General features: G+C 41.7%; 1 protein-coding gene across 1 annotated transcript; it reads right to left on the bottom strand.

Annotated features, from left to right (window-relative positions):
* Positions 1-738: 738 nt before the first annotated feature.
* LOC133558737 (annexin A11-like) lies at positions 739-25,675 on the bottom strand. Its single transcript, XM_061909889.1, has 7 exons — positions 25,533-25,675; positions 15,987-16,343; positions 13,106-13,188; positions 6,391-6,591; positions 3,913-4,000; positions 1,263-1,357; positions 739-975 (listed from the first exon to the last, which is right to left on the bottom strand). The coding sequence occupies exons 2-7, from the start codon at positions 16,339-16,341 to the stop codon at positions 739-741; spliced, it is 1,059 nt and encodes a 352-aa protein (XP_061765873.1). The 5' UTR covers positions 16,342-16,343; positions 25,533-25,675.
* Positions 25,676-25,978: the final 303 nt, after the last annotated feature.

The raw sequence follows: 25,978 nt of genomic DNA, 5'->3' as shown, positions 1-25,978 counted from the left end.
CAGTACATGGCCACCGGATCGGACCGGACCCCCTCCACAAGGGAGAGTGGGACATAGGAGAAAAAGAAAAGAAACGGCAGATCAACTGGTCTAAAAAGGGAGTCTATTTAAAGGCGAGAGTATACAAATGAGTTTTAAGGTGAGACTTAAATGCTTCTCCTGTGGTGGCATCTCAAACTGTTACCGGGAGGGCATTCCAGAGTACTGGAGCCCGAAATGAAAAAGCTCTATAGCCCGCAGACTTTTTTTGGGCTTTGGGAATCACTAATAAGCCGGACTCTTTGAACGCAGATTTCTTGCGGGACATATGGTACAATACAATCGGCAAGATAGGATGGAGCTAGACCGTGTAGTATTTTATACGTACTTAATATGTCCGTGTCGTTCGGTTCACCTTCTAACCGAACCGAAACGGTTCAGCACAAATACACGTACCGCTACACCCTTAGTTGATTGGCAACACTAAATGGTCCCTAGTGTGTGAATGTGAGTGTGAATGTTGTCGGTCTATCTGTGTTGGCCCTGTGATGAGGTGGCGGCCTGTCCAGGGTGTACCCCGCCTTCCGCCCATGTGCAGCTGAGATAGGCTCCAGCACCCCCCGCGATCCCAAATGAGACAAGCGGTGGGAAATGGATGGATGGTTAAAAGACACATTGTCCAGTTTTGAGAGAAAAAGTGCGCCCTATAGTCAGGAAAATACGGTACAAGGAATTTAACTTGCTGGACTGTGACTTTGTTCAATGCGAGAAACACCAACGTATGATAAATGTATTCTGCTCAGCGCAACACTGACATGGAAACGAGAGTTCCAAACATCCTATTGAAACGAGTATGAAAAATATAGCAATCGGTGCGTTTACCTTGATGGCATCACGGATCTCAGAGGCGTCAAACTGAGCAGGGCTCTTCAACATGGCCATGACCAGCTTCCTAAAGTCGCCAGACAGTTCTGAATGTAGGTCCTTAATCAGATCCTGAATATAAAAAAAAAACATGCTTAGAATAACTGCACGCCACCGTTAATTACAAGAGCTTGGAAAAACACAATGTGGCGTATTCATAACAAGCACCGAAGCCATCCTCCGAGCCGCTTTCTATTTAGCCGACAGCACCTGTCATGTGTTTGTCAGTGCGAGCCCAGCTATGCGGGAGTCTATATTGGAGAAGGCGGTTTAAAACTATTTTAAAAACGGCACATAATAGAAACAGGCATTGGTTACCACACACAAGGGAGAGGATTAAGCATGAACAGGACAGTTACCTTCCCGTAGGAGGTTTTGTAGGAGCGCAGCAGAGGCACACGCTGCTTGTTGGAGCGACTGCCCAGTAAGTCGATGATGGCCTGCTCGTCAGTTCCTGCACACACAAACTCTCAACATCAACTTCGCCAAGAGAATCCGTGGATCAAATACTTAAAGGCCTACTGAAATGAGATTTTTTCTTATTTAAACGGGGATAGAAAGTCCATTCTATGTGTCATACTTGATCATTTCGCGATATTGCCGTATTTTTGCTGAAAGGATTTAGTAGAGAACATCCACGATAAAGTTCGCAACTTTTGGTCGCTAATAAAAAAAGCCTTGTCTTTACCGGAAGTAGCAGACGATGTGCGCGTGACGTCACGGGTTGTGGAGCTCCTCACATCTGAACATTGTTTACAATCATTGCCAGCAGCAGCTAGAGCTATTCGGACCGAGAAAATGTCAATTCCCCCATTAATTTGAGCAAGGATGAAAGATTCGTGGATGAGGAAATTTAGAGTGAAGGACTAGAGGGGAAAAAAAAAAAAACGCTTTTGCAGTGGGAACGATTCAGGTGTTATTAGACACATTTACTAGGATAATTCTGGAAAATACCTTATCTGCCTATTGTCTTGCTAGTGTTTTAGTGAGATTAAATAGTACCTGAAAGTCAGAGGGGTGTGGCCACGGGTGTGTTGACGAGTCTCTGAGAGAAGTCACGGCAGCTGCAGCAGGACAAAAGCTCCGCTGAGAGGCGACTTATTACCACAATTTTCTAACCGAAAACTGCCGGTTGACACTTACTAGTGATCCATGTTCGCTTGACCGCTCTGATCCATAGTAAAGCTTCATCTTCGGGAATTTCAAACAAGGAAACACCGGCTGTGTTTTTGTGGCTAAAGGCTAAAAGCTTCCCATATCCATCTTTCTACTTTGACTTCTCCATTATTAATTGAACAAATTGCAAAAGATTCAGCAACACAGAGTCCAGAATACTGTGTAATTATGTGATTAAAGCAGACTACTTATAGCTTGGATCGGAAAATCATACCGTGACATTTTCAACACGACACTTCGCGGGAAATTTAAAATTGCAATTTAGTAAACTAAAAAGCCGTATTGGCATGTGTTGCAATGTTAATATTTCATCATTGATATATAAACTATCAGACTGCGTGGTCGCTAGTAGTGGCTTTCTGTAGGCCTTTAATTTCTTTTTCTATTTGAAACAAACATCAAAATAATGGAAAACTACAGTATGTGTTATTTTGTTTTGTTATTTATTACTGTTGGAAATAATAGTAAATAAACATGACAGTACAACATAATATATACAAAAACTATTGTTAAAAATAGATGAATTAATAATGTTTATTAATATAAGACTCAGAAAAACTTTGATTTTCAGGGGAAAATGTTACATATATGGGCAATACATTCAAGAGTTATTGTCATCAACTTTAATCCATTGATCGATTGAAACTTTTATTAGTAGATTGCACAGTACAGTACATATTCCATACAATTGACCACTAAATGGTAACACCCGAATACGTTTTTCAACTTGTTTAAGTCGGGGTCCACGTAAATCAATTTATGCCTGTTTACTATATACGTCCGATAATATCGGCCTGCAAGTAAATGCAATGCATACTTGGTCAACAGCCATACAGGTCACACTGAGGGTGGCCGTATAAACAACTTTAACACTGTTGCAAATATGAGCCATACTGTGAACCCACATCAAACAAGAACGACAAACACATTTCGGGACAACATCATGAACACAACTGAACAAAAACCCAGAATCCCTTGCAGCACTAACTCCTACGGGACGCTACTATACACACCCTCCCCCCCTCACTCGTGAACAAGACCCTGAGATACCTAAACTCCTCCATGTGGGACAGAGTCTTGTTCTCTACCTGGACTGTACCAACCATTGGTTTCCCGCTGAGAACCATGGCCTCAGATTTGGAGATGAGATTTCAGGGACACGTTTATATTTATTAACCAACTCAATTTGTCATTAAATAACTTGCCACTAGGCTTGTACGGTATGCCAGTACTACTACAGTACTGCAATACTAATGAATCATATTCGGTACTACACCGCCTCTAAAAAGTACCGGTCCCCCCACCTTACCTACTGACTCAGTGGCCTAGTGGTTAGAGTGTTCGCCCTGAAATCGGTAGGTTTTGAGGTCAAACCCCAGCCGAGTCATACCAAAGACTATAAAAATGGGACCCATTACCTCCCTGCTTGATACTCGGCATCAAGGGTTGGAATTGGGGGTTAAATCAGCAAAAATGATTCCTGGGCGTGGCTACTGCTGCTGCTCATAGCTCCCCTCACCTCCCAGGGGGTGAACAAGAGGATGGGTCAAATGCAGAGGACAAATTTCACCACACCTAGTGTGTGTGTGACAATCATTGGTACTTGAACTTTAACTTACATTGCTGGTTTTACCAGCATAGGAGCATGTTCGGCAACACACAATCACAGAGTACTTACAAGCAGACAATGTGTGTAGACAATTAAAGTTCAAGTTAAAATCTTGTCTCATTCTCATGAACCCAATAGTGTATCATGTCATGAGATAAGATTTTACAGATATTACACACGTGCCCAAAATACCATGAAAATATTTGTGTTAAGGCGCCACTCACCAAAGCCCTTCATAGCCTTCCTAAGGACCTCCACGTCTTTAAGAGGGTCCGCTCCAGGAAAGTCCTTGATTGTCCCTCTAAATCCTTTCTGAGAGAACACAAGACAAACAAGTTTCAGTATTCCTGAAGTCTTCATCACACCATGATGAACACAATGCAACCTCCAGAGTCAAACAACTCTTGAGTTTTTCCTCATTTCAAATTAAAATGTTCCAATAAATAAAATAATATATATGTAATTGGTTTCAGTAATTCCCCCAGAATATTTGTTAGTTAAGGTGGTGTCTCGCAGGGACAGGCGGACGGACGGGAAGGGGCTGGGTTGGTCTAAGGTGTCGCCACCATCCCGTCTCCATCTCATCGCTGCCTGGGTGGGGGCAATGGACTACACTACAGACTGTGGTGAAGTAGGCCAGCTTCGTCGCGTGAAGAAGCCGACAATTTTTGGTTCTGTTTTCCGCTCCGTTTGCTGAATGTGAAGTGAAGTGAAGTGAATTATATTTATATAGCGCTTTTTCTCTAACTGACTCAAAGCGCTTTACATAGGGAAACCCAATATCTCATTTTTACATTTAAACCAGTGTGGGTGGCACTGGGAGCAGGTGGGTAAAGTGTCTTGCCCAAGGACACAACGGCAGTGACTAGGATGGCGGAAGCGGGGATCGAACCTGCAACCCTCAAGTTGCTGGCACGGCCGCTCTACCAACCGAGCTATACCGCCCCCAAATGGCAATATACAATATATATCCCGATATTTTTTCCGTAAATTAAAAACAAAACAGTCCTACTTAAATGAGATACTAAGTGTGTCATTATTTTGTCTTAGTAAGTCAATATTTACTAAGTCAAGATAATGACTTAAGGAGCGAGCTGAGCTGCTGCTTATTTTTCTAAAACGTCAACGGGCTCATAGTGATGTTACTAGTAGTTGACTGGGAAGTGTTTATTATAATTTGGGGAGAGTCTGCTGCATTATTCTCACCTGCTAAAAACATTTCCGCTAACCCGCAACGTCTCTCCTCTCTGCCTGCCTCTGCCGCGAGCACTGACTGCATGCGCTCTGAATACTCACTGCTGATTGGCTGTTACCGCTCTGCGTGTAACCAATCAGATGGTTCTGTGGGTGGGAAAATACTGGGTGCTGCAGAGACTACTTACAGAGGCAGAGGCAGTACCAAGCTTAGCAGCTTGTTAAGACAGTTTAGCTCCAAAAGATAATATAAATACATTTAATAAAGTCAAATACAAATAAAGCAACAAGAGAAGTATCCTACACTTCTCTTTTGTAAAGTAAATCTGAACAGCCGATATGGGCATCTACATCAACTATATCAGGGGTCGGGAACCTTTTTGGCTGAGAGAGCCAAGAATCCAAATATTTTAAAATGTATTTCCGTAACAGCCATATATTTTTTTTCAAGACTGAACACAACTAAATGCGTGCATTTTAAGTAAGACCAACATTTCTAGAGTATAATAGGTCTCTTATTCTTTATAATAACATTGTTATTCTGAAGCTAACTGTGGAGGGGGCGTGGCCTGCGGGCCTGCAGCGAAGTGGGGTGTTGCCAGGATCGGCCTCGAATTCAGCGACAGGTGCGTAGATGGCCCACCTGGGCCTTGTTATCTAATCAGCTGTCGCTCTGTTTATAAGCAGCAGCCAGGAGGAGAGACGGGGTTGGGGCTGGAGCCAGAGCGCGAGCGAGACCGAAAGAGGAAAAGACAATTGCTGGAAAGAAGCTGAGAGACTTATTAAAAAATAAGACAATATTGTAACCCTGAAACAGGCTCTCATGTCGGTGCTTGGTGGTCTGAAAATCCCCCAGGTAACCAATAATAAATAAATAACTTCTTACCATTAACGCAACTTCTTGAACTGGTGCGGTAGAAAACGGATGGATGGATTGATTAAAAATGCATGAGAATGTTTTATATTTTGAACTTTTTTTTTAACACTGTGATTACATGTGGAATTATTCGTTACTTATCGTGTTAAGCAATGTCAGCTCAGATTTATCCGAGAGCCAGATGCAGTCATCAAAAGAGCCACATCTGGCTCTAGAGCCATACGTTCCCTACCCCTGTTTTGATTTGCCTGAGAAGCTAAACAGGCCAAAAAAATAATAATAATGATATATATATATATATATATATTTTTTAAGACTTTAGTTTAGGCGGTTGCTCTTTGTTGTTAAGGCAGCCGCCTTAACAACAAAGCGCTGCGGGAAACCCCGGGTTTAATTTGGCAGCAAAATAATAGCTTCATTGACTCACCAGGTGGTCTTCATAATTTTCACTTTCCTAACTGCCACATAAGTGTAAAAATAAATTAAACAGTGTATATATAGTAGAACTAAAATCAAGTTTTGACTTTTTGAGACACAATTTTAGTTACATTGTAAGACTTTTGGGCTGTTTGACTGCATGTTAAAATCATGAAGAGAAAGGTGTTTTTTTACATAATTAGGAGGTACTTACCTTGACAGGGTTGATTGCGCCTCCGTACCCTGGCATCGATGGATTTGGCGAGGGAACTTTCGGGTACCCTGGCATAGTTGCCGGCGCTCCTCCGTAGCCGGGCATTGTGGGATTGGCAGGTGGCGCTTGAGGGTAACCGGGCATAGGCTGGCCTGGGTAGCCCATCCCCTGGCCTTGTTGCTGGGGCATGGCTCCTCCTGGCTGTGGGTACAGGCCATATGACTGTAGGTTAGGGAAAGGGGCACCGTACCCGCCTGGGTGGTAGGCAGGTGGGTACCCCCCAGGGATGTAGGGGTACATGGGTAGGTTTGAAGAAAAACACCCTATGCCGTGGCACATCTGGTTGGCCTGTAATTTGGAAAGATTGGCATTCCATAATAATGTGCGCAGGTTACTTCAATGCAAGGCAATGAGATTTGGAAGACATTTAAATGTATTGTGATGCAGAAACACTAAGTTTATCACTAAGCATTTAAACAAAGTAGGGCTGGACGATTCATAACATTTTTATTTCGATTATGAAAATACAATAATCGGGGGCAGAAAAAAAAAAGACGGATGGGCAGCGAAACATGCATGGAAATTCCGGAGCTTGTGATGATGAAAAAAGAGCGAGAAAAGAGCAGGTCGACGAGAAGTTTGGGATGTCACCATTGTTGTTAGTATGCCTAATCAATAAGGATGGCCAATAAATGATTTAAAATGTAATATCGGAAATTTTCGGTATCAGTTTCAAAATTATCGGTATCGGTTTCAAAAAGTAAAATTTATGAATTTTTAAAACGCTCTGTATGTCAGGCTTGTCCCTGACAGTTTGGCCATGTTTTAGTTTTTCCTCTGCGTTTGTCTTTGTTTCCTGTCAGCACTCTTATTTTGTCAGGTTTCTTGTTTGTCTCCCCAGCTGTGGCTGATGGGAACCTGGCCACACCTGGTGTCAATCAGCCAGCTACTATTTAAAGCTGCCTTCCCCTCCAGTCAGTGCAGGATTATTTTCACCACTACCTGTCAATGTCATTAAGACTTATCGTTAGGGATGCACAGATTAATCGGTAACCGAATATATTCGGCCGAATATGGCAAAAAAAGCCACATTCGGCCTTCGGTGGAATGAGTTAAGAAGAAGGCTGAATAGTGGCGTGTGAAGCAATTTTTTGACGCGGTGACGTTGGGATATGTTGTGTACCTGTATAAGTGTATGAGGTTACAAGCACACACTTAATTGAGATTTACTCGAGCCTTCTGTTTACATTATTAGCATATCTACTGTGGCTAAGCAGACTTTTGCCAAAAGGACAATAATTCATTTGTTGTGGGTTTATCCACTTTAATGCACTTTATTTTTTTTGGAATGCATGTTTTGTTCGAAGGCCTAATATAAATGAAAAACTTTGTGCTTTTTTTGAAAAGCAAAGGCTACTGGAATATTAAAAAAATGTCAATATTCAATAAAAAAATACTTTATTTGAAAAACATGTCTAAATATTTATTCCAGGCTATTTATGCAATATAAAAAAAATTGTGAAAAACTGTATTCATTATTCGGTATTCGGCCTTCGGCCAAGCGTTTAAGTTTTATTCGGCTTCGGCCACAAATTTTCATTTCGGTGCATCCCTACTTATCGTTGTAGCTGTGTCTACTTCTGTTCACTCTGCTCATGTCATAATTCATTCGTGTCATAGTAAGTGTTTGGGTTTCTAGTCCACTGTTAGCCTTTGTGCTAGTTTTTGTTCATAGCCAAGTTTGTTTTCTACCTTGTATGCGCCTTTTGTTTGTACTCTTTTGTTTGTTCTTGTTTTAGTGTTAAATTAAATCATGTTTTCCTGCACAGTGCCTGCCGCCATCTCTGCATCTTGGGGTTCGTCACAAACTCTATGTGACACTATATACTTAAACCTTTTGATAGGTTTTTCAGCGCCATGTGTAATGTTCTATATTTTCAATGGAACATCCATCCATCCATCCATTTTCTACCGCTCATTTCCTTTTTTGGGGGTCGCGGGGGGCGCTGGCGCCTATCTCAGCTACAATCTGGCGGAAGGCGGGGTACACCCTGGACAAGTCGCCACCTCATCGCAGGTCCAACACAGATAGACAGACAACATTCACACACTAGGGCCAATTTAGTGTTGCCAATCAACCTATCCCCAGGTGCATGTCTTTGGAGGTGGGAGGAAGCCGGAGTACCCGGAGGGAACCCACGCATTCACGGGGAGAACATGCAAACTCCACACAGAAAGATCCCGAGCCTGGATTTGAACCCAGGACTGCAGGACCTTCGTATTGTGAGGCAGACGCACTAACCCCTCTGCCAGCCTCAATGGAACATATACTGTAAAATGTTGGTGTTGTCTACTTGAGTCATATTGCCACCATAATGCAGTATCTTATGTTTGACTGCCATCTACTGGTCACACTTATCATTACACCATGTACCAAACAAAATAGCTTCGAGGTCGATAACGAAAACCGGAATTATTATCTACATAAGGCGCACCGGGTTATAAGGCGCACTGTGACGTTTTGAGGGGGAAAAAATAATTTTAAGTGCTCCTTATAGTCCAGAAAACACAGTACCGTATTTTTCGGAGCATAAGTCGCTCCGGAGTATACGTCGCACCGGCCGAAAAAGCATAATAAAGAAGTAAAAAAACATATATACGTCGCACTAGAGCGGGGTGCCCATTACGTCGATCTCGGAGGGTGTGTCAGTCGATCTCAAGCCAGGCATTAAAAAATAGACATAAAAATGAGCAATCATCAATCATACCAAGACTTCACTTTCGTCAGTTGTTTGACATTCTCGGCACCCGAGGATCTTGTGAGATGACGCTGGCTGCTGCGAGCTCATATTTAAGAAAAAAATCACTAACAGGGCGGACGCAGAGAAACACATTTTATTTCTAGAGACTCCGTACCTACTGTCAAAACTCTAAAGACCGACTGCACAGTTCCTGTCTTCACCATAAAAGACCTGTTTCATCCTGCCTGTGCTAACAAAATAAGAGTCTCAGAAAGCTAGCGTGCACAAGCTAGCAAGCTACGGAGTTTGATGCCAATGTATTTCTCCCCCGCCCTCAGCGACCGCTTTCTCACTTGCTCGCCCACCCGCACACTCACTGACGTCACTCACCTGCTGCCAGACATTAAAGGGCCACACACATATGCTACTCTCATAACAAAGTGTTTAAAAACGAGTATGCAAGTTGGACAAATGAGATGCCAAATCCAACCACTTTCATGTGGTATTGGACAGAAAGGAGGACTTTTTTTTCCTCCATTTGAAAATGTGGGCGTTATCATCATTACTGTCTGATTCCAATCAATGCAAGTCATCAGAATCAGGTAATACACCAACTTATATTCTTGTCTTCGTGAAAGAAAGGAATCTATGTGTGTTAAACATGCTTGTATTATCATTAAACACCATTAACTTGTTAACAAAAATGTCTCTTTCATAAATAAATATAAATTATAAATAGGAATGAGGTAGATCTCCTCGACTTGGTCAATTGAAAAGTAGCTCGCCTGCAGAAAAAGTGTGAGCGCCCCTGCACTAGAGTATAAGTCGCATTTTTAACGTATTATTTTCGGGTCTCCCCATGTCTAGCATTAAAAGATTACAGTTGGTACAAAATGCGGCTGCTAGACTTTTGACAAGAACAAGAAAGTTTGATCATATTACGCCTGTACTGTATATACCTTTATATACATATATACATACATATATACCTATACTGTATATACCTTTATATACATATATACATACATATATACCTATACTGTATATACCTTTATATACATATATACATACATATATACCTATACTGTATATACCTTTATATACATATATACATACATATATACCTATACTGTATATACCTTTATATACATATATACATACATATATACCTATACTGGCTCACCTGCACTGGCTTCCTGTGCACTTAAGATGTGACTTTAAGGTTTTACTACTTACGTATAAAATACTACACGGTCTAGCTCCAGCCTATCTTGCCGATTGTATTGTACCATATGTCCCGGCAAGAAATCTGCGTTCAAAAGACTCCGGCTTATTAGTGATTCCTAGAGCCCAAAAAAAGTCTGCGGGCTATAGAGCGTTTTCCGTTCGGGCTCCAGTACTCTGGAATGCCCTCCCGGTAACAGTTCGAGATGCTACCTCAGTAGAAGCATTTAAGTCTCACCTTAAAACTCATCTGTATACTCTAGCCTTTAAATAGACCTCCTTTTTAGACCAGTTGATCTGCCGCTTCTTTTCTTTCTCCTATGTCCCCCCCTCCCTTGTGGAGGGGGTCCGGTCCGATGACCATGGATGAAGTACTGGCTGTCCAGAGTCGAGACCCAGGATGGACCGCTCGTCGGAACCCAGGATGGACCGCTCGCCTGTGTATCAGTTGGGGACATCTCTACGCTGCTGATCCGCCTCCGCTTGAGATGGTTTCCTGTGGACGGGACTCTCGCTGCTGTCTTGGATCCGCTTGAACTGAACTCTCGCAGCTGTGTTGGAGCCACTATGGATTGAACTTTCACAGTATCATGTTAGACCCGCTCGACATCCATTGCTTTCGGTCCCCTAGAGGGGGGGGGTTGCCCACATCTGAGGTCCTCTCCAAGGTTTCTCATAGTCAGCATTGTCACTGGCGTCCCACTGGATGTGAATTCTCCCTGCCCACTGGGTGTGAGTTTTCCTTGCCCTTTTGTGGGTTCTTCCGAGGATGTTGTAGTCGTAATGATTTGTGCAGTCCTTTGAGACATTTGTGATTTGGGGCTATATAAATAAACATTGATTGATTGGTTGATTTTTGGGGGAAATTTATTTGATAAAACCCAACACCAAGAATAGACATTTGAAAGGCAATTTAAAATAAGTAAAGAATAGTGAACAACAGGCTGAATAAGTGTACGTTATAAGAGGCATAAATAACCAACTGAGAAGGTGCCTGCTATGTTAACCTAAAATATTATGGTAAGTCATTCAAATAACTATAACATATAGAACATTCTATACCTTTACTAAACAATCTGTCACTCCTAATCCATAAATCCCAGGAAATCTTCTTCCTCAATGTCGCTTCTAAACAACTTTGCCAACTTTAAATGTATGCGCCGCTTCCTCTTGTCGTTTTCTGCTGCATATTTCACTACGTCCAGCTTGTAATCTGCAGTACATGATTTCTTTTTCGGTCCAATTTTTGTTCAGCCCTTCTCAGTTTTTATAAGTTACCGCCAACGTTGAAATGATCCATTTTAATAGCTACGGCAGTAGCATATAGCAGTTAGCATTCCATGACCCACAATGCACTTCTGCCACGGCCTTCCCCCGCCAAATTCTTATTGGTTGACGTGTGTGTGACGATCGCTGGCATTTGCTTTGTCTCTTCCGCGAATGAGATAAATAATATTATTTGATATTTTACGGCAGGGGTAGGGAACCTATGGCTCGCGAGCCAGATGTGGCTCCTTTGATGACTGCATCCGGCTCTCGGATAAATCTGAGCTGACATTGCTTGACACGATAAGTAATGACTAATCACAGTGTTAAAAATAACGTTCACAATATTATACATTCTCATGCTTTTTTATGTTCAAAAAGTTGCGTCAATGGTAAGAAGTTATTCATTTATTATCGGTTAGCGTGGGGCTTGCCCTCCTGAGGGTTCTTCAGACTACCAAGCACCGACATGAGAGCCTGTTTCAGGGTTACAACATTGTTTTATTTTTCAATAAGTCCCTCAGTTGCTTTCCAGCAATTGTATTTTTCTCTTTCGTTCTCGCTCTGGCTCCAGCCCCAACCTGGTCTCTCCTCCTGGCTGCTGCTTATAACAGAGTGACAGGTGATTAAATAACAAGGCCCAAGTGGGCCATCTGCGCACCTGTCGCTGATTTTGAGGCTGGTCCTGGCACACCCCGCTTCGCTGCAGGCCTGCAGGCCACGCCCCCTCCACAGTTAGCTTTAGAATAACAATATTATTACAAAGAATAAGAGACCTATTATACTCTAGAAATATTGGTCTTACTTAAAAATGCACGCGTTTAGTTGTGTTCAGTGTTAAAAAAAATATCATATGGCTCTTACGGAAATACATTTTAAAACATTTGGCTCCTTGGCTCTCTCAGCCTAAAAGGTTCCCGGCCCCTGTTTTACGGTAATGTGGTAATAATTTCACACATAAGTCGCTCCACAGTATATGTCGCACCCCCGGCCGAACTATGAAAAAAACTGCGACTTACAGTCCGAAAAATACGGTAATCGTGATTACATTATCAATCAAAATAATGGCGATTATTATTTTTGCCATAATCGTCCAGCCCGACAACAAAGTGAGGCCATGCTATGCAATGAAGACGGAAATCTGACAATAAAGCAAACATGATAAAGGGTCAGAAAGGGGAAAGGACTGCGAGTTGCACAAGATGGACAAGCATTAGAGGTATGACAGATAATGGCTTGTATGATGTTTCTCTTTTCATCATGCAAGAAAAAGCTAGAAAGATAAGCCGATTTTTTTTTTTTTTTTAAAAAGCAACACATTGGATGGAGGCAGACTTACCATCAAATGTAAGGGTGAAATATTCCAGTAATGGCTGTGAAATTCATTCTAACTGCAATAATCTCATCATGTACAATTGCAGATGTCAAATAAAACTTTCAGACTGAGCAGGAACATTGTTTTGACTTTTATAAAGTGTACCTACCATGCCAGCGTTGTATCCAGGGTTGGTGAGGTTGTTCAAACCGATGGAGGGATATCCGCCAGTAGGCCCACCCCCCCAGCTGCCTGCAACACAAGAACACCTAATTGTTGCTCACAATAATGGTATTAGGGATGCACCGATTAATCGGTAACCGAATATATTCGGCCGAATATGGCAAAAAAAGCCGCCTTCGGTGGAATGAGTTAAAAACAAGGCCGAATAGTGGCGTGTGACGCAATTTTTTGACGCAGTGCGCAATCAACCGACGTGCAGTGACGTTGGGATATGTTGTGTACCTGTATAAGTGTATGAGGTTACAAGCACACACTTATTGAGATTTAGTGGGGCCTCTGTTTACATTATTAGCCTGTTGTGTAGGCTACCTGTATAAGTGTATGAGGTTACAAGCACACACTTAATTGAGATTTACTTGAGCCTTCTGTTTACATTATTAGCATATCTACTGTGGCTAAGCAGACTTTTGCTAAAAGTCTGCTAAAATAATTCATTTGTTGTGGGTTTATCCACTTTAATGCACTTTGGGTTTTTTTTGGAATGCATGTTTTGTTTGAAGGCCTAATATAAATGAAAAACTTTGTGCTTTTTTTGAAAAGCAAAGGCTACTGGAATATTAAAAAAATGTCAATATTCAATAGAAAATTACTTTATTTGAAAAACATGTCTAAATATTTATTCTAGGTTATTTATGCAATATTAAAAAAATTGTGAAAAACTGCATCATTATTCGGTATTCGGCCTTCGGCCAAGCGTTTAAATTTTATTCGGCTTCGGCCACAAATTTTCATTTCGGTGCATCCCTAAATGGTATTGATTGATTGAAACTTTTAGTTTATTGCACAGTACAGTACATATTCCGTACAATTGACCACTAAATGGTAACACCCGAATAAGTTTTTCAACTTGTTTAAGTCGGGTTCCATGTTAATCAATTCATGGTAAGGATTTTATTTGCTACGAAATAACTTTGGAGCATTTAGGGCAATGAACGGAGAAATGACTGGAACTTTCCAACTAGCTAACAAGTAGGCGAAAAAAGTAAAGGACCCAGAATAGGAGCTCTGTGGAAGTGTGAGTGGGTGTGAACGTCAAAAACTCGCATGGCAGTGGCAGTTGTGACCCCAAGATGACGGGTCTTTATTCCTCTAAACTAGTGCAGCTAGGAAGTGCACAGGAAAGACACAAGGAAAGCTTTGCAGCATGGAGATACAGCGCAATGACAAGTGTACAAACTAAATACACTACACCAGGGGTGTCAAACTCAAATACAGAGTGGGCCAAAATTTAAAACTGAACAAAGCCGTGGGCCAAAGTTGAAGAAATTAACCTTTTAATAGGGACCCAAACAAGTTTTGCTTTGAACATTGAACAAGCAAGGCTTATATACACTAACTTTATAGTGACATGCAAAATCGAGTTTCAAATAATAATAATAATAATTAAAAAAAAAAAATCAATGGCATATCAAATAAAATTTAAATACAAATTTAATGCCTCTTTTCTATTTGCAGCCTTCTGAGGTAAATATCAAAATATATTGTAGCGTCCCGAAAGAGTTAATGCTGCAAGGGGTTCTTGGTATTTTTTCTGTTGTGTTTATGTTATGTTACGGTGCAGATGTTCTCCCGAAATGTGTTTGTCATTCTTGTTTGGTTTGAGTTCACAGTGTGGCGCATATTTGCAACAGTGTTAAAGTTGTTTATACGGTCACCCTCAGTGTGACCTGTGTGTGTCATTCTTGTTTGGTGTGAGTTCACAGTGTGGCGCATATTTGTAACAATGTTAAAGTTGTTTATACGGCCACCCTCAGTGTGAGCTGTATGGCTGTTGACCAAGTATGCCTTACATTCACTTATGTGTGTGTAATAGCCGCATATATTATGCAAGTGGGCCTGCACGCTGTTTGTATGGAGGAAATTCGGACGTGACGACAGGTTGTAGAGAATGCTAAAGGCAGTGCCTTTAAGGCACGCCCTCAATATTGTTGTCCGGGTGGAAATCGGAAGAATGCTTGCCCCAGGAGATCTTCGGGAGGGGCAATGACCTTCAGGAAGATTGGCAAGTGTGAGAAATTGCGGTGTTACAGCGGCATCGCTGCTGTGCAATAACGGCGGGCCAGCTGTTATGTTAATTTGATATTGCCTCAAGGGCCAAATTAAATTACACGGCGGGCCAAATTTGGCCCGCGGGCCAGAGTTTGACACCCATGCACTACACAGAATTCCATCAATCCATTTCCTACCGCTTATTCTCTTTTTGGAGTCGCGGGGGGCGCTGGCGCCTATCTCAGCTACAATCGGGCGGAAGGCGGGGTAAACCCTGGACAAGCACACTCACATTCACACACTAGGACCAATTTATTGTTGCCAATCAACATGTCTTTGGAAGTGGGAGGAAGCCGGAGTACCCGGAGGGAACCCACACATTCACGGGGAGAACATGCAAACTCCACACAGAAAGATCCCGAGCCTGGGATTGAACCCAGGACTGCAGGACCTTCGTATTGTGAGGCAGACGCACTAACCCCTCTGCCACCATGAAGCCCACTACACAGAATTCAACCTTCCAAAAGAAGAAGACTGATTAGCAACCCTAAACGGGTGTGCCCCAGCTTGCCAATCAGCGACAGGTGAGGGAGACAAAAGTAGTGGAGTCAAACAGGAAGTGGATTCAAACTAAGGGCGCTGGAAGGGAACTATACACAGAAATAGGGAGACACAAAATGAATCAGACCTGCATAACAGGCCATGGCAGAGAAAAAGCCCTGCATTGGAGGATTGTTTGTGTGGGTAGGGGGTGATGGTGTGTTTTACATTTAAACGAGCTTTTAGTGCGTACAAAAATGGTGTCTAATCTGCCTTACCTGCTGGAGGTGCAGCTGGGTATCCTCCAGCTTGAGGTGGGAAGCCGCCTGCCTGGGGTGGGTAGCCTCCAGCCTGAGGTGGGTAGCCTCCTGCCTGGGGTGGGTAGCCTCCAGCCTGAGGTGGGTAGCCTCCAGCCTGGGGTGGATACCCGCCTGCCTGGGGTTGGTAGCCTCCGGCCTGAGGTGGGTATCCTCCCGCCTGAGGCGGGTAGGCGCCAGGTTGAGGAGGGTAGCCGCCTCCTGACTGCGGCGGGTAGCCTCCTGCTTGGGGAGGGTACGCTCCAGCCTGGGGTGGGTAAGCACCAGGTTGTGGCGGGTAACCGCCGGCCTGAGGAGGGTATCCAGGGTAGCTCATGGCTTTGAAAAGAAAACAGAATATTAGGTTAGGTCAGGGGTAGGGAACCTGTGGCTCCTTTGATGACTGCATCTGGCTCTCAGATAAATCTTAGCTGGCATTGTTTAACACGATAAGTCAGTGTTTTTCAACCTTTTCTGAGCCAAAGCACATTTTTTTCATTGAAAAAATTTTAAGGCACACCACCAACAGAAAACATAAAAAAATGAAACTCGTAGCCGATACTGACAATACAAAGTTGTTCTCGCAATTGTCGGCTATGCATTCAACCATAACGAAGCATGCATCACTATAACTCTTGTCTCAATGTACGTGTACTGTCACCACCTGTCTCATCACGCTGTAACTTATTCTGAGTTTTTGGTACGTTTCCTGTGTTTCCTGCGCTCCTATTTTGGTGGCTTTTCCTCTTTTGTTGGTATTTTCCTGTAGCAGTTTCATGTTTTCCTTTAATGATATTCCCCCGCACCTGCTTTGTTTTCGCAAGCAAGACTATTTAAGTTGATCGGACACACTCTTTCTTTGTGGGGACGTTGTTGATTGTCATGCCATGTACGGATGTACTTTGTGGACGCCGTCTGCTCCGCACGCTGCGAGCATTCTGTTTTTGTTCACTTTACAGTCAGTTCAGTTTTAGTTTAGTTTTGCTTCAATGCCTTTTTCTTAACGGCATCTTTTCGGTTGAAGTGTTGGATACCTTTTTACCTACACACTGCATCCCGCCTATTCTGATCTCGACAAACCATGTTTCCGACATCTACAAAGCAATTAGCTACCTGCTGCCACCTACTGATACCGAAGAGTATTACACGGTTACTCTGCCGAGCTCTAGACAGTACAGACACTCAACAACGGCACATTTGCGGATTATAATTACCGGTTTGCAAAAAAATATTTTTAACCCAATTAGGTGAAATTACATAATCTCCCACGGGCACTGGACTGTATCTCACGACACACTAGTGGGTTGAAAAACACAGCAATAACTAGTGAATAATTCCCCTGGTAATCACGGTGTTAAAAATAATGTTCAAAATATAACATATGCTCATTCATTTTATTCCATCCATCCGTTTTCTACCGCACCGGTTCAAGAAATTGCATTAATGGTAAGAAGTGTGTTATTTATTATTGGTTAGCTTCAGAATAACAATGTTATTAAAAAGAAAAATGTACTTATTATACTCTTAAAATGTTAGTCTTACTTAAAAATGCACACATTTAGTTGTATTCAGTGTTAAAAAATATTATATGGCTCTCACGGAAATAAATTTTATAATATTTGGCTTTAATGGCTCTCTCAGCCAAAAAGGTTCCCGACCCCTGGGTTAGGTTATGGGTGTTTTATTGTTGTGGTTAACTTATTTTCAAACTTGTTCAACTGATTAGTATTTTAAAACGTTACCTTTCAGAAAAAAGGCTTTATCATAGGGCTGGGGGATATGGCCTTTTAATAATATCTCAATATTTTTAGGCCATGTCACGATTACACGATATATATTTGAAAATAATATATAATTTATTTATGTTGGCGCAGGTATGAAACCAGGTTTCGATAAGCAATCCTAGTCAGGGTGATGGCTTGTAGGATGTTTTCCCTATATTTGCCCGTTTGGTCTGCTTCGGAAACTAAAATAATCACATGGTTTGTTGTAAAAAATGGGACAAAGTACCAGATAAAGAGGGACATTTCGTCCTATTTCAACATGTTTGGTTACGAGCACGGAAAACATGAGCAACAGAATGTCCATCCATGCCTAATGTGAGTGCTTTTTGGAGAATTGCTACATAGGTAAATGTGAATCATATGTTCCTATGGACTACTTGTTCCGTGAAATGACTTCATTAGACTAATAGTACAGTCTTCTTTCTGTTTTGCACTTGCTGCAGAAACACACATTCCTATATCCGTACATACAAGAAGCTACTCAGAGTACACTCCTCACATCTTAGTAGACATTTATTGTACATTCTCTCACGGGTGATGTCCAAACTTGTTCCACTAAAAGTTAAAAGCTTGCGAAGGCCATTTTGATGTTTCATTTTCAAAACAGATATAATAATATTTTTAAAAAATTAACCTTTCGGGCTGGTTTGTACCGGGGAACTAAAAGGGTCTCAGTCATATTTTTTTTTCTAAGAAGTTATATACCAACTATATTTACTTTTGTCCTCAACGCTCGAACCTCTAGATCAGGGGTCAGGCAACCTTTACCACTCAAAGAGCCATTTTAACCTTTTTCACAAAATAAAGAAAACAATGGGAGCCACAAAACTCCTTTGAAATTTAAAATGAAATAACACAGCGTACAAAGTTTTTTTTGCTTTGTGCTATGTATAAACCAGGGGTCTCAGACATGCGGCCCGCACCTTAATATGGAAATTTAATATTGTTGCAGCCCGCGAGTTTTATTTGAATGCCGCCTGACAACATCACATTTGCTAACCATCCCAATTTTTCCATGAGACTCCCGAATCCTCTCGAATGAATACTGATTTTCACCCAAACAACATTAATAAGGGTGTACTGTGTTGACAATGCGTTTAGTGTGGTCTACATTACAACAAACAGCTTGCCAGCCCATTCTCATGTTGTATGCTGCTTGTGTCCTGGGTCTTCCCCGTGGCCTCCTACCGGTCGGACGTGCTCGAAACACCTCCCTAGGAAGGCGTTCGGGTGGAATCCTGACCAGATGCCCGAACCACCTCATCTGGCTCCTCTCGATGTGGAAGGGCAGAGGCTTTAGTCCGGGCTCCTCACCCAATCTCTAACGGAAAGCCCCGCCATTCAGCCGAGGAAGCTCATTTCGACCGCTTGTACCCGTGATCTTGTCTTTTCGGTCATAACCCAAAGCTCATGACCATAGGTGAGGATGGGAACGTAGATCAACCGGTAAACTAAGAGCTTTGCCTTCCGGCTCAGCTCCTCCTTTACCACAACGGACCGATAGAGTGTCCGCATTTCTAAAGACGCTGCACCGATCCGCCTGTCGACCTCACGATCCACTCTTCCCTCACTCGTGAACAAGACTCCGAGGTACTTGAACTCCTCCACTTTGGGCAGGGTCTCCTCCCCAACCCTTTTCTAGGCGAGAACCATAGACTCGGACTTGGAGATGCTGATTCTCATCCCAGTCGCTTCAGCCTCTGCTGCGAACCGATCCAGTGAGAGCTGAAGATCCTGGCCAGATGAAGCAATCAGGACCACGTCATCTGCACAAAGCAGAGACCTAATCTTGAGCCACCCATCCAGAGCCCCTCAACGCCTTGACTGCGCCTAGAAATTCTGTCCATAAAAGTTATGAACAGAATCGGTGACAAAGGGCAGCCTTGGCGGAGTCCAACCCTCACTGGAAACGTGTCCGACTTACTGCCGGCGATGCGGACCAAGCTCTGAGACTGATCATACAGGGAGCGGACTGCCACAATCAGACAGTCCGAAACCCCGTACTCTCTGAGCACTCCCCACAGGACTTCCCGGGGTACACGGTCAAATGCCTTCTCCAAGTCCACTAAGCAATATTCACGATATACCGTGAATAATAAAAGCTCTATTGTTTTCCAATGTATATAGTTTTTTATCGTATATCATTTATATTATGCAACCTAAACATACGGTAAACTTTGATATACTTTAGAGAAGACCTGGGCAAAATACGGCCGGCGGGCCACATGCAGCTTATTATGATTTTCAAACCGGCCCACCAAACGTTCTACAAATTTTTATTAGACGATTATGATGTGTAGCACTGTTTTCAAAAGACCGTAAGTCTTAAACTATTGAAAGAATTTCAATGGCTTAAATCTGCGCATTTGACTATACAAGTAATTATGGTAATCTACGTCAGAGCAGCTCAGACCATAGGTGAGGATGGGAACGTAGATCAACCGGTAAACTAAGAGCTTTGCCTTCCGGCTCAGCTCCTCCTTTACCACAACAGACCGATAGCGCGTCCGCATTACTGAAGACGCTGCGCCGATCCACCTGTCGATCTCACGATCCACTCTTCCCCCACTCGTGAACAAGACTCCTAGGTACTTGAACTCCTCCACTTGGGGCAGGGTCTCCTCCCCAACCCGGAGATGGCACTCCACCCTTTTCCAGGCGAGAACCATGGACTCGGACTTGGAGATGCTGATTCTCATCCCAGTCGCTTCACACTCGGCTGCGAACCGATCCAGTGAGAGCTGAAGATCCTGGCCAGATGAAGCCATCAGGACCACATCATCTACAAAAAGCAGAGACCTAATCCTGCAGCCACCAAACCAGAGCCCCTCAACGCCTTGACTGCGCCTAGAAATTCTGTCCATAAAAGTTATGAACAGAATCGGTGACAAAGGACAGCCTTGGCGGAGTCCAACCCTCACTGGAAATTGGTCCGACTTACTGCCGGCGATGTGGACCAAGCTCTGACACTGATCACACAGGGAGCAGACTGCCACAATAAGACAGTCCGAAACCCCATACTCTCTGAGCACTCCCCACAGGACTTACTGCCTTCTCCAAGTCCACTAAGCAATATTCACAATATACCGTGAATATTAAAAGCCACATGCGGCTTATTATGATTTTCAAACTGACGCACCAAACGTTCTACAAATTTTTATTAGACGATGATGATATGTAGCACTGTTTTCAAAAGACCGTAAGTCTTAAACTATTGAAAGTATTTCAATGGCTTAAATCTGCGCTTTTGAGTATACAAGTAATTATGGTAATCTACGTCAGAGCAGCTCAGACCAAGAACAAAGCAGAGTGGGCGGGGCTTGTTTTCAGAGCAACCAGACCAAAACGCCTGTGTCAGGAACATATGCAAAAGCTAATTTTTACAACAAATTTCTGCATAAAATTGATAACATCATATTGTTGGGGACGGCGTGGCGCTGTTAGGAGAGTGGCCGTGCCAGCAACTTCAGGGTTCCTGGTTCGATCCCCACCTTCTACCAACCTCGTCACGTCCGTTGTGTCCTTGAGCAAGACACTTCACCCTTGCTCCTGATGGGTCGTGGTTAGGGCCTCGCATGGCAGCTCCTGCCATCAATGTGTGAATGGGTGAATGTGGAAATAGTGTCAAAACGCTTTGAGTACCTTGAAGGTAGAAAACCCTATACAAGTATATTGTTAGTGTTTATAACATTTGGCATTCATATTTTGCTATTTGTTAAATTTTTGTTGTGTTTTGCTTGATTTTAAAAAATATCTATGGAGGAACTGGTCTGAGAAGTAAAAGAGGAGCCACGTTCATATGTTGTTAATATTCAGTGTTTTATTGTTTATAGTTAATATTGTAAATCCCACTTTGATTGATTGATTAATTGATTGATTGATTGATTGATATATTTTTATTTCAAATATGCAAAAAAAAACAAGAGCAAGCATGATCCAATACAGTGCTATAGCCATAACGGTTATTATAACAAAATGAAAACAAAGGAGAATAAAAAAAACAAAAACAAATGAGCTTTCGACTTTTTTTTGTTTGTTTTACATATTTCAAAAGGAGTGAGAAGAAGTATAAACTTATTTAATCCCACTCCTTTTCTTTAAATCATAAATTACTCTGAGCTCGAACTTCCTTGTTCACTCTATGTACAAACTTAATGAACTTGTATATCCATAAATGATAAATATATACATACATATGCACACTACGCACATACACACTTTCTTTATTTTAATGTACATTTTGGGTGTTCCTTTCGGTAAAAAAATGTGAAATTCAATTCCGTATTTTTTCAGTGGTCTTTCATCACGTTTTTAGACTTATTGGACATTGTGACTCTTGGTATTAGTGTTCCTGGAAAAAAGGGACCCAAACACACATACTATACATCTGATTTTTACAGCTAAATGTGTACATATAATGTATACACACATACATTGGCTCCCCAGACACATTTTTTTGTCTCAATGTGGCCCCCGACTCAAAATATTTGCCCAATGTATAGCCTGGGAAGCAGTATCGATGTAATATTATTGAGTACACCTCTCATTGAACATGTCTGAATAGTGTCCAAAGTGTCAATATTTCTGTTAGCTTCACCTTTACCTTCCTGAGCAAGGCACCTTTCATCTTGGAGGAGTGTCCTTGCACTTTCCTATGTCCGGAAATGGCCTCGCAGCCCAGTTTCCCATGGGCTTTAACCGTTAAGTAGACGTTAGAAACCATGTTTAGTCCTCAGTGCCAGCAGCAGTCATGCAGCGCGAGACTATGACAACCTCGAAGACACACTTATCTTGTATTAAATCACATGTGTTGTCAGATACTTAGACAATAGAATAAGTGTGTAGAGTCATTTTCAGAATCAATGAAATATATCTAAGTTGAATTTAAACAGCATGGTTGAGAAGTATGGATTGTATGACGAGGTCCAGGTCAATGATTAAAAAAACACAATATAGTATTGCCTAAGGGGCTGTCACGAGATTAAATGTGTCACTTCCTGGAGGAAAAAGCCCTTGTTTGCGCTTCTATTCCATTGAAGCCTTGACATGATGTGAGTCAACAAAAGGACAGCGGCTAATTAAACAATCCATCCGGGCTATTCAACTAGCGGCCTGCAGTTCAGTTCAAAACTTGGGAGCAACAAACATTTTCGCAGCAGATTCCTGGGCACAGTCATACAGAGGATCTTTGACTATTTTTTTTGTTGCTGATCCCTAAATTCAGCAGGGTGCTCCTGTCACATAGAGAATCTGTGTCTAAAATTGTTGCAGTAAATCTTTCAAAAGCATAAACTTATTGATTCCGTTTCCCATTTTTGGCAATTTTTACACATTCGGCGAGGTGAAAAAAGTGAAGATATGACCGTTTGAATGAACATTTACATCAAATTCAAAAGGAGAACCGAAGGAAGCTGAAGTTACTTGTGGTCAAAGACTTGCAGGAAATGGACAAATGTTTGAAGATGACATCATCTGGACAGCAAAGAAATAACAACTGACAAAAACATGATGCAGCTGAAGTCTTGAATTAATCATAACTATCGTGCAAAATACTATTGCACAATACTTCTAATTTACTAATGATAACTAATACGCTATTGCAGGGGTCAGGAACCTCTTTGGCTGAGAGAGCCATGAAAGCCAAATATTTTAAAATGTATTTCCGTGAGAGCCATATAATATTTTTAACACTGAATTCAACTGTCAGGTTCAAACACTGATAACATGTATTAAACAGACAAGAAGCAGGGAATAAAACAGAGACAGGATTCAATTTAGCTCAATGAGGAGAAACCAATAGACCTGTACCCTTATACAGTGTCGTCCCACGCTCTGACAAGAAAGTTCTACGCCTCCTCCTTTATTTGGACTTTCCTGATTGCAACTAAATGCGTGCATTTTTAAGTAACACCAGCATTTTTAGAGTATAATAAGTCCTTTTTTTTTTTTTAATAACATTGTTATTTCAAAGCTAACCAATATAAAATAAAATACTTTTTACCATTAATGCGACTTCTTTAACAGGTGTGGTAGAAACGGATGGATGGATTAAAATGCATGAGAATGTTTGATATTTTTAACGTTATTTTTAACACTGTGATTACCAGGGGAATTATTATTTAGTTATCGTGTTAAGCAACGTCAGCTAAGATTTATCTGAGAGCCAGATGCAGTCATCAAAAGAGCCACATCTGGCTCTAGAGCCATAGGTTCCCTACCCCTGCACTATTGTCTAGGTAAAATACAGAATGAATAAATATTGTGCAAGCCACCTAATAGTTTTGCATTCTTATCAACAAGAAAAGGAGTATAATAAAATAAAAATTTGCTTAATTTGTGCCTGACACGAAAGCTACTGACAAGCTGCACGAAAAATCGACATCAAATCGACAGCTATGTTCGTCATTCAGAATTGTTGAGGGTTACATATATTTATTATTTACATATTTGAGGATTGTATATATATATATATTTCTTTATTTTCATGACTATTTACATTGTAGATTGTCACGGAAGGCATCAAAACTATAAATGAACACATGTGGAGTTATGTACTTCTCAAAAAAAGGTGAAATAACTGAAAAAATGTTTTATATTCTAGTTTCTTCAAAATAGCCACCCTTTGCTCTGATTAATGCTTTGCACAATCTTGGCATTCTCTCATATACATACATATATATGTATGTATGTGTGTGTATATATATATATATACATATACACATATACATACATATATATGTATGTATATGTGTATATACAGTAAATACATATCACATATACATAAATATATATGTATGTATGTATATGTATATATGTGTTTGTGTGTATGTATATATATATATATATATATATATATGTGTATATATATATACATATATATATGTGTGTATATATAGTACATGCTTAGTATTACCGCCGGGTCAAACTCGTGACGTCACGAGTGACACTTCCCCTGTCATCATTTTCAAAATGGAGGAGGCTGATTTCAATACCGGTAATTTGAAATCGCATAAGGGGAAGAATATTAAGAGCTATTCAGTAGGTTTTAAGGTCCAAGCTTACATCACACTCAAATTTTTACTACATACCTTGGTAAGTGCCGGAGTGAGAAGAGGTTTTAAAATAATTAGCGACATGCTTACTTTTAGCGCATGCCTTTGGTAAGCACAGGAGTGAGAAGAGGTGTGTGTGTATGTGTATATATATACATAATTATGCAATATACGACACTGAGAGGGACCAGCAGTAGAAAATGGTTGGATGGAATCTTCTAAACGCAAAAAAAAAAGGTTGTATAAGCTTAGGTAGTAAGGACACAAACTCCCCTCCGAGCTGCTTCTACCTTCTCCTTTTCACACATGTCGGATTATGCAAATGTGACCACGTGACGTGCCTCTACTAACCGGAAGTAGCCCTGCACCACAGTATGATGGCTAATAAAGGCCAAGGAGGTTTAGCTCACTTTAAAAGCGGAGCTTAAAATAAATCAGTCGCATTTACTTTAAAGCTATATATAATGACAAATGTCTTAGTGGGGAAATAGTGAGCAGCCATTCAGTCTTTAGGATCGCGCTAAAGATAAGTCAGCAGAGACGCTGGCCGAGGTAGATAAAAGTGCAACATGACACCGCCGAACGACTCCCCAAAATAGTCCTTCTGTCTCCGAACTTTACTATGTTTGTTAGCGAAGCCATTGTCCTAAAATAAATAAAAAAAAGACGTGTTGTTGGAATTGTGTACTTACTTCAGTCCCGGTCGCTATTTCTTCCTGGTGCTGCTGGTATGCGTGTGCTTGTCAACGTCTCCGCCCGGGGCTGCTGCTGGGGTGGGCGGGGGCACTTGAGACGCTTTCCGTCGTGAAGAGACCCCGCCCATTATTCGATGTGTCACCTGACACGTCACAACATTACGTCAAAAACAAACAAACCTATTTTCCCCTCCACTCCAGGCGTGGACACATGTAAAAACATGACAGGTGTGGACATTGCTGGAATGTTCCTCGGCGTGATTTGGACACGTCATCAACTGAACAGCAGGTGAGGCGTAGATACTTTTGGAATTGTTGTTTCTAAAGGACTCCAAAGGAGTCACTCACCAAATTTGACACACACATCGGTCTGGCAAACCTTCCCAACTTATTAAACAACCAAACCCCAAAATTAAAATAGCGCTCTAGCGCCCCCTAGGAAA

The sequence above is a fragment of the Nerophis ophidion genome, linkage group LG09 (assembly GCF_033978795.1).
Source record: "Nerophis ophidion isolate RoL-2023_Sa linkage group LG09, RoL_Noph_v1.0, whole genome shotgun sequence".
Lineage (NCBI taxonomy): Eukaryota > Metazoa > Chordata > Actinopteri > Syngnathiformes > Syngnathidae > Nerophis > Nerophis ophidion.
Note: the sequence above shows the minus strand (reverse complement) of the source record. Positions and strands in the feature narration are given on the sequence as shown.